Here is a 12,213-nt window from a genome sequence, read left to right as displayed (position 1 = left end):
CATCAACCTGGGCCCTCAGATCAGCTTCTAGATAAAAAGCCCTCCACAAACAGGCATAAAATCTAAGCTATTCTGCCCTACCCATGTGAAGGTGCAAACAGAAACAGCAAACAGACATGAGATCAGCTCCTTATATCCTTCCCTTATATAAAGTCGAGAAAAAGAAAGAAACAAAGTGGGTATCCTCACAGTTAAGGGGGTTTTGGTTTTAATGTGGCAAGATTTTGTACTGCCTACAAGATACTTATGTCCTCACTACTTCGCTCCTGCACCCTATTCTCAAACAACTCAGGTGGTTTGTGCAAATATAGAGGACAACGAAAACTCATCCTTTGGAAGAGGGTTTTTTCTATATAATGTGCTCAATCTAGGCTTTGTGAAGCATACCAGTCCATTATCAAGCCCAGATATAAAGCAAATACTTGACACAGCAGTGCACACTGCTACGTTCAAGTTCTGGGATACCATTTCTTGTTGAAGATGCCTTTTTATTGTCCAGCATCACACCTTTTTTAGACACTGCTAGCTTTGGCCACTAAGAAAAAAAAAAAGGTGCGTACCCCTCCCAACTCAATTAACTGTTTCTGAATCTGTGGACCTCTTCCCCTCACCACTTGAAAGACTTCAGCCTATACCTCAAACTTATTTTCAGGCCTGTTAAGCATGTGCACCTACTCTTGTGTCAGCTATGCTCCAACCAAACTGAGCTGTCCCTCTGCATCTGGCCCCTTTTGCTTTCCCATATGCACCCTGGCTTGGCACAGCACAATCTATTGTTGCAGTGGAAACTGGGACCTGGGATTATTTTGCACGAGCAACAGAGCACCCCAAGGGGTAGAGAAGAGACACTGCAGCTCACTTTCTCAAATGCCTTGTTCTGGTTTTGTGTAAGAGAGAAAAAGAAGTTTTCATTAAATTTGAACTGGTTTCAGCTTTCCAGTTAACTGCCAGACCCACATTATTGCACTTTCCCAAGGGTGCACTGAGATCCAAGTGTTTTGCTCCACTTCTGTTACCAGACTAGCTTTCTGCTTTTATTTCCAGCAGTGGCTGTCCTGGGTATTATCCTAAAACCAACATCAGCAGCTCCCCTTCCGTACCACGTATAGAGTCAAATGGATCAGTAATGGAACACGTCATAGGATCACAAAATTTGATGCAACTGGCAATTCCAGTTAAGCTGCCTTGCAGTTTACCCTTAACTCACATGGTGACTTCAGTAAACTGGACAAACTGGCAGAACTCAGCAAATCCTTTCAAGTCAAGGATTTTGACCTCTAGTTCACAAAAGTATGTGCTTACCCCGGTGTATGTACATCCTCCCCTATCTTTTACTTCATGAGCAAAGTTCATTAGTCTTTTGAATGGAATATGTTAAGCTTTAAATTAACTGCTGATATAGAGTTAGCTCTACATGCTAAGGGCATTAAACAAACAGCGGGAATTCAGAGAAAATCCTACATTAATTGACACTGCATCTTCCACTCTTACATAAACAGAAGAGATACTACCAATCCTTTCCCCCCCCCAAGGAAGGAAACAAACAAAAAATTAAACAATGTGAAGCTGAAGTGCACTGGAACTTGATCATCTTGGTCCAAGTTGCATTCATAGCATTTTAAATCTCATTTTTCCTGCATTAACATACACAGATGGGGCAGGGTGGTATAAAGATGTGCCTTAAAAATATTTCTCTCACGTGGTTATCCATTTACAGAGCACCCTGGAAAGGAGTTGTGCAACTGAACAGGAACTAGAGTGTTTCTGCACCCTCAGGAATACTTGCATGCATCTTGCTGACAGCAGGCAAATACCTGACAACACAGTAATTAGCCTTCCCTATTTTAAACTGGCAATGGGGAACAATCTTGAATCTTTAAATGTGTGACTCCCTTCCCTTCTCTGCATCTTTTTTGCTCCATTTGTTGGAAACACTTGCCCTTCCTCAAAGAAAAGAAACAGTTTTCTACTGAACATTGTAGAGTAACTGCCACCTATAACACTGCCTCTGTGAGGAGGGGATAATAGGATTACACAGAACACTGTTGCACATTGATTTTTCTTCGAACAAGTACGTCACTACAATCTTCTACAAAATGTTATATTTATTCTGCAAACAAGGGGAGGGGCCAAGTTATGTTTTGGCCCAATAAGCTCTAACAGCTTTAACTTGTTCATCATGGTGTAACCAATTTGAAGCAGCCATTTAAAGTTTCTGATTATGTGGCCTATGAAAGGGAAAATCTGAACTTCGAGAAATACAGAATCAGATTATTGCATTACAGCTGCAGCCATGACAGGTTTAACCCACAAGGAGCCACCATACACGAACTCCACACTGCGTAACACTTCCCAAGACTAAAACTGTAAACACGTTATGCAAACACCACATGAAACTATGATTTGTTTCGGGAAGACAGAAGTGTCCAAAGCAGCATCAATATTCTCCATGCCTGCATCACCTGGAGGAGGGGTCCAGGTAAAAGTGCTCAGACAAGAGCCTTTAAAGGCAGCAAGATACTCCTGCTGCATGATACAAGAAAGGCAAATTTCATTGCCTTCACAGAGCAACACAAACAGAAGTTTGGAAGGTACCAGAAGGATTTTGCGCTCGTCCTCGCTGGTCTCTGCCTTCAAGTGTGTGCGACTGGCCTGGGGGCTGACAGATGTCTCATAGGCAGGCACCATTGGTGAACCTGACCGATCCAGTGACAGGTTAGTGATGCTGGCTGATCTGTAGTGGAAGAGAGAAGAATTTAAGTATTAAGTGTTCATTGTGCAGTGCTGCACCAGAGAAGGTATTGAACTTGTAGCATGCTAAAAAGGAACTTAAGCCTGTGACATTGTTCAGTCTCCTCAGTACTGACTTACTGCTTAAAGCTTTCTCCCCCATCAAAGCAGAAGAAAGGACCCCTAGGAAGCAAGTGTATTGCTTTGGAACATCCAAGTTAAGCAAACTTTTCTAAAGCTCTTTGTAGGAAGCAATTAGAACTAAGTTTAGGCACAGCAATTCATATATGTCTGTGTTTGAATGGACTGGGGAAGAGATGGGATGCTGGGTAACTAGAAGTTCCAGCATTCTGGAGGCAAGACAAATGCCAGCAAGGGCAGCCAACACCAGGATCCTTGTAACAGGGCACTGAGATTCCCCCTCTCCTTGACCCATTTAAAATTCCTTCTCCTCAGCTCTCTGAAATATATGGCTGGCAGCTTGCAGAGTCTGGAAGTTTGAGCACCTGTTCCCTAGGGTGGCTAAACTGTCTGCTGAAGCTGGAGGTCACTCCAACTGGCAATTTTCCTTGTACTGTGATATGGAGCATTCACCTGATCTCAATCCAGCTGTTAAGAAATCTTGGCTATGTACTCCAGTACAAACACACCATTTTGCAATAATCATTGCAGAGCTACAAATGCAAATACAAGTTTCAGATACGCTTTGCTCCCATATCCCACGACTAGACTAAGCCTTTGAATAACCAGAGTGCAACTTCTCATCACACAGCAGTAAAAAGCATACAGTGTAAGCTATTCATGCTAACAGTGCTCTAAGGAGTGAAGATGGAAAACACTTCTGCATACAGCACCAGGGAAGCTCAAAATGCCAATGCTGAACTGATTCAAGAGGCTTGCAGCAGTCTCAGTGATGAGAACTGTTGCAAGCCTCTCATCTTTGGAATGAAACTCAGATAACTTCACAGAGCTTGCTAAGTGGATTACAGACACTCTAATTATTCCCAAGAATTCTCAATGGATGATGTGACTGAGCCCAGGCATAAAATAGCAATGCCACCCTATTTCAGCTTTTGTACTGTAAGAAGTAGGCACTGAAGGTACAATAGTCTCAAAATCACTGCTTTTTCCTCCTCTGCCTCTTGAGGAATACTGGGCTGATATAGGGGTTTAGTTAGGTCCTTTTTATCCATTTATGTAGAATCAAAGGAAACTAATGTTGGCACTACATCCACATACATCTAGGGGTGATAAGCAAAAGCTTTCTGTCATAGTCAGGCATTCAAGGCAGGCTAAAACTCTGCCTGTCTTCTACTGTTCAGATGCTCTCAAGTCAAACAGAGTTAGAACTGGCAGAGTTATGCAGCTTAACAAAAAGCATTCTTAAGTGGAAGATGAGACTGACATGAAAGTCCATCATTAAGCACTCCTCCCAGTTTTTTCACAACAGCTACTTTAACTGTGCCACCTACCTGTAATCAGCAGGTATTTTTAATTTGTGTAAAAGGACATGGAGCAAGAGTTAGAACAGTCAGATTTCATATCTGTGTCTTTATCATCACCAATTACATCCAGGACTTTATTGTATTTATCTTTACTAAAAACAGAGGGGGAGATTTTGCAATGAAAATCCCTGTTCTTTAGACGGATCTGCAAAGGAGAAGTTCAAATCCCTCTGCTTGCAACATTTGACTGTTGTGCTTTTTTTTCCCCTCAGACTGATTATTTATGGGGAAAAAACAACACATATCCCCCACCCACAGGGAAAAAAAATAATACCAAGTAACTTCTGCTACCTGCATCTAAATGCACTCAACCTGCATCTTTCTTGCTTCATCTCACTAAAAAAAGGCATGGTCAAGCTTGCCTCAAAGCAGCTTCTACAGCTGCTTTGAGAAGATCTAAAGGCTAGCACTGCCTAGCCCAAAGCCAGTAGATTTGCTTCCACAGGTTCAGAATTTTGACAGAGATAGGTTATACCTCACTGTTACTTCTCAAACGTGAGTCCAGACAGGTAGGTACTATGGTGAGGCTATGAATAGCCAGAGAGTTAAAATTTAACTTGCATGAGCAGTTTGGGCCTGCCAGGTCCAGCTCAGAACCCTCCTACTACTGCACATATGAACTAACAGCAAAAGCCTTTTAAAATAGACAGCATCAATTCAAACGGGAAGCAGGAGAGCATCCTCAAGGTTTCAGAAATTTCTTGATGTCACTGCAGTTATTTAGCATGGAACTTTTAAGTCTGGACTCCCTGTCATGTTTGCCCAGAATTGATTTTTGGTACCAGTTTATTCACCAGTATTTTACTCCCCCTAGGTGAGATTTTTAGTTCTCAGTTGTACAGTCAGTATGCATCTCCTCCTAACTGTCCCCATCACACAGAAGATAAAGACTCCAAGCAGTCTGTTCCCTGAAAGGCACACCCAGCATCCTTCTCAGCTGAGTTCCCTAGTCTTCGCTGGTCATGCCAGATACCTCCAAATTGCTAAACATTCTGCATTCCAGTAACACCAATGCAAAGAAGTCTCTGAATGTCTCCTGACTCCAACACTGAAATTTGGATTGTCTTTGCTCTGTTCCTCATATCCTTGCCTCCCCTTTATTTCCCCAATTTAACCATAATGGAAGTATGTAACCAGTACCATAGCAGAAGCAGTGTGAAGTAGAAATTACTTGTTCTTCTAATACCAGGCTATTTAGTGGGATTAAGTTCAAGCACTCACAACTTATACTAAAGCTCTCACGAACATTTCCGAGTTCATTCCAGCACTCTTGCATAAAGACCTATGATGGGATTTTAACCTAGGAAAGCCTGATCAATTAAACAAGATTATACTTAATGCAAGAGCAGAGGGAACAGGAAGGGGTGGGTGGGGAACCACAAAACCAAACAAAAACTACACCTCTGCTCCTCCATGACCTCAGCCTTTGCCTCCCATTACCAAGTCTCTGTTACTCCCTTTTCTTTAGCTTCCTCAGAACTCTACCTTTCTTAGCTACTTCCTTCCCTTTCTGCCCTCTTCACCACCACCTCTATTTGTCTGACTCAGCAGCAAACTACAGGTTCCTCAAAAGTAGTACATTTATTAATATGAATATGTACATAAATGGTCTTTACTTACCATTACATATGGGTAATGGAGTGTCCCATTTTAGACATGAAACAGCACGCACAGTAAAAACAAGCCCCAAAATACAGGCTCTACAGTGAAGAGTATGCTAGGAGTGTAGCCAGAACAGAAAATACTCATATACAATTAGTTTACCTGTTCCTAGCTGGCGACTTCCCTGCATCCTCCTGGACAGACCCAAGGCGTGCAGACAACGTGGCAGTTGAAGAGTCTGGGTGAATCAAACTGCAAGGAAAAGGAGCACATTACAGATGTTTGAGAGATTTGCTACATGCAGCAGCATCAGAACAGCTGGAATTAAAATACAGTTAATTATAATGTCATCTCTCATTCACAGCCATGATTGTTAGATCAATGAGGGAACAGGGAAGTCGTTCCCCATCTGTAGGCCAATGATACCTGGAAGACAGTGCTCAAGTCTTCTCCCTTCAGACTCAATTCTTGGACAATACAGCCTCTTCCCACTTCTCCCATCACCCTGCCTTCCCACCCTCTTCCCCTCTATCACTTTCTTATACATTCTCTTTCCTTACAGGCTGCTATTCTGTGCTTTGGAGGTAGAGGCATTGCCCCCATCTCCCCAACATCTTTGCAACCCAAGCAATGCTATCTATAGCTATTGCTAGACAACTTTTACCAAGATAGCCTGACAACCTTCTGTAATTGTTTAACCTGATCACTATCACCTTTGCCCTCCTTTTTCTTATAAATTCCTACTGGCAAAACTGTATCAGATATAAGCCACTACAGTCCAACTGATACAGCCATACTGGCTGTGCCCTGGGATGTAGACACATTACTAGCACAATAAATGCTCTTCATGAGAAAACATACAAAATACAACTTTGCCTGAGCAGCTGTACTTGCCCAGAGTACACCACTCCTTCACTTTTAAAGGACATGGCCCTTCAAGTTAGTTAAAGCAGGAGCCCATGACTGTATGTTCCAACTGCTCAAAGAACAGAGCAATGTCAGATAAGTAAATACAGCATCACTCCCCTAAATGCCTTCCTCACTGCTTTGTAGCATATGAGAGCAGGAGAGGCAAGAGCTTTAACTCAGATACATTATTTTGGGAAGAGACTCAACTGCCAAGTTTCCTTCTGAAGAAAACTACTTCTCACACAGAAGCCACATACTAGCAAAAAACTTTGCTTATGAAGCTGTGAGTTAAACTGCACCACAGTGGAAAGTGGCAAGTTCAATGTTTTGAGTTTAAACCTCTGAAGGTCAATCAGGAACTTAACAAATGCAATATTAAAAAAGCACTGTAGTCCACTGCAAAGTTTTACATTTCAAGAGCAACAAGCACTGAAGACAATTTTCATCCTCCTAAAGCAACAATGAACTACCTAATCTCGATCTCTCTCCCTTTCACACATAAAAGCAGCCCATGTTTACTCAGTGTCTCCCAACAAGACTAAGTGTTCTAGTATAGAATGAGTTATCAGCCTTTCAAGATTAGGCAGTATTTTTTCTCGAGTGCTACAAGCTGCCCCAAATAAATATATAAATACTTTCTTTACATGTTCATGTCTACAAGCTGTTGCGCTGTCATAATAAAAGATACTAATAACACATCAGAAAACAGAATTAATGATACCTTCTATTATTTTGTACACCTGAAGAGAAGCATTCCGAGCACACATACTTAATCCCCCATTCAAAATTTAGTAGTATTTATCCCAAGCATTGCAACATTACTGCTTTAGATAACCATGACATTAAACCAGAAGTAGTTTCCTTTATTTAGGCCTAAAGCTGATTATTTAATTGCTTCCATATAGGAACACCATACTCTGAAAAGCAACAGGCAAAGCAAGAGTCAGAGAATTTTCTGAAGACAGTTGTTTTTGAGGTTTTTCTTTTAATACTATCAGGACCACTAGAAGAGATCTGCTGAGAGGCACATGTCACTAACACTATCCCTCAGTTGAAGAAAGGCTCTGACTCAAGGCCTCCTTGGTAGTTTCACACCTGCCTGTTCTTCTGCTTTTAGAAAAATGAGCACAAATACCACGTCTCATTATTTCTTCCTCCCCCCACCACATTAAATTAAATCAAGGTCCGCAGAAATTAACTTGCATACCACTTGAGAAGTGCATTGTTCTTTCATTCATCTTCCAGAAATAAAGATCCCCTCATTCAAGAGCAATACAAAGAAATATACTTTGAAAGGAGATCAGAGAACCTTTATAGCTGTCCTTTCAATCCCACTTCAGTTGAAACAGGTGGTTACTTCCACCATTTATCTCTTAATTACACAGACAGCACCTCTTGTATTGTCTTGCCCAATCCCCAAACCTGACAGGCAAAGCATCGGCACCACACTCATTTGCCTCTTGATACACTGGTGGTTAGAAGGGGTGGGGTTTGGTTTTGTCTTTTTAAACTCTGAAGCTAAAAGCCTACTCTGTCACTAGTATAGAATCACTGGTTCAATAGGAACCTTCCTAGGTTCAAAGGAAGAACTGCAAATAATTTGAAACTTCACTAGAAAAGTTTCCACATTTCAACTTGAAGAGAATAATATTAGAAGCAAGCACAGGATTACATTCTTTTCACAGGAGATATACTTCTAAGTTTCCTGGATGGAAACCACCAGCTTTTGTCTAGGCAGGCATCAGCCTGAAAACACAGTTAAGGTTCTGGAGCTCAGCATGAAGCCATTCACTTTACCTTTGCCAGGTTAGATCCTCCTCCAGAAAGATGTTGCGGCTAGCTTTACGACTCCCAACTGGTGTGCGTGGCTCGCCAGGATCCAGCACTGATACAGAACACGCAGAATCGGACAGAGCATTTAAGTCTTCTCCAATGGAGTTACTGTCTGTGGAGTGTGCATAGCTTAAGGCTATTTTGCGGCAGTAAGTGCAGGCTCGGAGATCCCCTATGGAAAGGGGAACCAGAGAGTGTTAAGTGAACAGGAACAAATAGTACTCTGTTCCTACAGGATCAGAGGTGTGTAGTGGGGGGAAAAGAAGGATTTTCTGTTTCAAAACCTCTTTGCATGTTTAAGTCTAGTTCTCATATTCCCTTAAAGAGCAAAACCCCAGATAAATATACTCTCAGGGAATTTCTCCATGTCAAATGATGCATAACACATGATCGGTAAGAGAGAGACAGGTTGCAGGGGCAGGGAGAGACAGCACATGTGCACACTGAAATCATGGTACAACAATAGCCAGTCAGATATGACATACCAGCTGATGTCTGGAAATAATTACCTCCATCAGGAGATGTCTAGAGTTTGGTAATTGGTATTTGAAAGAATTCCCCTCATCCTCAGTTAGAACATGTGGCTCGTTACATTTTAAAATTACCATTACTAAGAGCAGATTTTACTTGAGCACACTTTTTGTAGTGAACATCCTTGTTAAATAGTGGCCATATTTGTTTTGTCATCATTGATGTAATGTTGGTAAAAATAAGCAGGCATGGCATAATCCACCATTGTGCATGAAGAAACTGGTAGAATTAGGTACTGTGATTCTTTTTGCTTATTTCTAAGCCCACTAGAGACCTGTACAGCATTCTCTAGCAGATGCCAGAATCTAAAATGTAGTAGTCCAAACAGAGCTGAGCACACAGAGAACATTCTGCTTCTCAACAAATAAACCCCACCTGTGTAGCCCATGAATTTTCCAGGGATTTCCTGATTGCAGCATCGACTACAGAAGATCTGCCCACAAAGTCGACAGTGGTGTCTCCGCCGGAAGGTGGTGAATTTCTCACTGCAGTCATAGCATTCTTTGCACTGGCTGTCAGGCATCCAGTACTGCTTCAAGTCACTGTCCTACAAAGGAAGGCAGTAATGAAAAGCTATTTCGTGTAGATAAAAAAGCATGTTTAGATTCATGATTGCTTTGTAGACTGTGCACCTGAAAAGGACAATTTCATATATTCATATATGTGTGTGTGCACACCCTTGTGTATAAGCATACACATGCATGGAAAGGATTTTTCATGCGGTTTTATAGGGAGCCAGAAGACTGAGAAAGTTCTTAACTGTGAGAATAAATGTAGTAAGCCTTTGCCTTCTTGATCCAAGATGGAAGCAAAGCAGATAAAAATTATGATGAGCTGTAGATAAAAGTCAAGAAGAAACAAACATATGAAGTACTGATTGCTCTTTCCTCTCATTTGCCCCTAGCACATGATAGGCCCTCAACTAGCACAGTTTAAAAAAAACTAAAACAAAAAAAAACTAAAACAAAAAAAAAAAACCACCACCAAAACAACACAAACCCCACACATTAGTTGAAGCTGTTATCCGGGGTAAATCAAGTTACCAGGAATTATCAGTGCAGGAAGATCATTTCAACAGCTAATACTGGGATGTACTTCGGAAGGATTATAGATACATGTAAAAAGTTTTGTTACATGATCAACTTCTTCAAAACCTCAGTAAACAGTTGTAAAAGCCTGTGTTCCAGATCGATGTTGTTTCAGAACTCCAGGTTAACTGCTATGTGAAGACAACTGTGAAATACACATTCAGCAGATAACAACATATACTGATTTACAGCATGGGTGCAGCCAAAGGAATTTTTGTCTTGTTTTTAAGACTTGAAAACAAAGAGTTAAAACTTCCCTTTGGTGCTGTAACTATAAACAGAGCAAGACAAATCTCTCAATTGTGATTCTGAGCATACCAGCTACAATTACAATGGATGGAGACAACTGCTAATGGTCACATGACAACTCTTACTGTGAAACACTCTTTGCTGGAGTTCAGTTCTGGCAATACGCCTTTTCAGAGGGACTGAATACTCTGGGTTTTTCTTAGGAAGAGAAAGTGCTGCAAGAATTTTCTCAAAACAACCAGAGAAGAGAGTAACTCTGATTTTCACAGAACCAAAAAAAACCTTATCCTGAATTGGGGTTTATTTTGGGGCATTCACAAAGTGAAGTTTGACACAGCTGCTAGACCAATTTTGAGACCAAAACAGCTATGGTCAACAATTTCCTGCTGCCCTCACTCAAGAAAATTTGTACAGAAAAAGGTCAAAGACTACTCAAGGCAGTCTAGCATTCAAGAGAGTCTAAAATTTTTTAAGATGAACACTAAGCTTCAAGCAGGGAAAGATGCAGTGAAGAGCTTTGCCAAGGAACTTTTGCAAAGCTGCAGGGGATGCCAAGTAACAGTTTTTGCTGCGGCTTTGCATGGTAAGCCAAGTCACTGATTCTGCCACATACAGCGTGGCTGTTCCAAGCTCCAGTGCCTCTGCCCCACATGTACATGACTGGGTGTTTAGAAACCCAGCCATTGCTGGCGACACCTTCCAGCTCTCTGCCTTGCTCAAGTCAGAGCCAACACTCACGTCAAGAACAGCCTACAAGGAAGGGATCAGAACAGAAGTCTGGCCCCCGTTAGCAGCAGAGGTGATTACAGCAGCACCTTCCAGGATCTAACATCTGCTTTCTACAACAGAAAGTGGTCTCCTGTAGAGACAGACCAAGTCCACAGTCGGAAGAAACTGTTACCTGGAGTGACTCAAGCAAGACATGGCTGCAGTCAAGGGCAGCGATGCATTACCATTTCGACAGAAGTCAGCATGCTGACAACTAACATACCACTTTCAGAGAAAGATCTAGACATATTCATTTACTGCTGCATCCTGTCTGTTTGAGCCCTCCCATACCTTCAAAGATGTCTGAAAATCTCCAGGGCCTTCAGAAGCTGCCACAAACTGAAATATTAACAGGAGCCACACTCAATGTCCTGCTTACTGCAATGAAAGGCTTTTGTTTCACCCTCAAAAGTATCGCCCTTTCTGCCAAAGCAAAGTTACTCTTACAAGCAGAATAGCAGCTAAGTGAGTCTACTCAAAGTCTACCTGTAAAAGCTACTGTCCTGGTTTTGGCTGGGATAGAGTTAATTTTCTTTCTAGTAGCTGGTATAGTGTTATGTCTTGGATTCAGTATAAGAATGTTGATAACACACTGATGTTTTCAGTTGTTTCTAAGTAGTGTTTATACTAAGTCAAGGATTTTTCAGCTTCTGAAGCCCAGTCAGCAAGAAGGCTAGAGGGGCACAAGAAGCTGGGAGGGGACACAGCCAGGGCAGGTGACCCAAACTGGCCAAAGGGGTATTCCATACCATGTGACATCATGCCCAGTATATAAACTGCAGGGAGCTGGCCTGGGGGAATGGCTGCTTAGGAACTAACTGGACATTGGTCGGCAAGTGGTGAGCAATTGCATTGTGCATCAATTCTTTTGTATATTCCAATCCTTTTATTATTATTGTAATTTTATTATTGTTATTATTATCATTATTAGTTTCTTCCTTTCTGTTCTATTCGACTGTTCTTATCTTAACCCACAAGTTTCACCTTTTTCCTTCTGG

The 12,213-nt window shown here is 41.6% G+C and overlaps 1 protein-coding gene across 23 annotated transcripts in view; it reads right to left on the bottom strand.

The window, feature by feature from the left end:
• Positions 1 to 12,213, bottom strand: part of PIKFYVE (phosphoinositide kinase, FYVE finger containing) — an 82,877-nt gene that overhangs the window by 57,648 nt on the left and 13,016 nt on the right. For 20 of the 23 annotated variants that reach the window (XM_010565592.1, XM_010565541.1, XM_010565531.1 and 17 more), the window contains exons 5-9: positions 11,507 to 11,554; positions 9,486 to 9,657; positions 8,544 to 8,751; positions 6,000 to 6,089; positions 2,596 to 2,734 (exon numbers count right to left, since the gene is read on the bottom strand). In XM_010565592.1, the coding sequence (XP_010563894.1) occupies positions 2,596 to 2,734; positions 6,000 to 6,089; positions 8,544 to 8,751; positions 9,486 to 9,657; positions 11,507 to 11,554 (657 nt within the window). The remainder of the gene's footprint in view (positions 1 to 2,595; positions 2,735 to 5,999; positions 6,090 to 8,543; positions 8,752 to 9,485; positions 9,658 to 11,506; positions 11,555 to 12,213) is intronic. The other 3 variants (XM_010565629.1, XM_010565644.1, XM_010565681.1) reach the window with 1 other exon arrangement.

This window comes from Haliaeetus leucocephalus, unplaced genomic scaffold (assembly GCF_000737465.1).
Source record: "Haliaeetus leucocephalus isolate CR32 unplaced genomic scaffold, Haliaeetus_leucocephalus-4.0 Scaffold1, whole genome shotgun sequence".
NCBI classification, from domain to species: Eukaryota; Metazoa; Chordata; class Aves; order Accipitriformes; family Accipitridae; genus Haliaeetus; species Haliaeetus leucocephalus.
The sequence above is the reverse complement of the archived record's forward strand: the minus strand, read 5'-3'. Positions and strand labels throughout refer to the sequence as shown.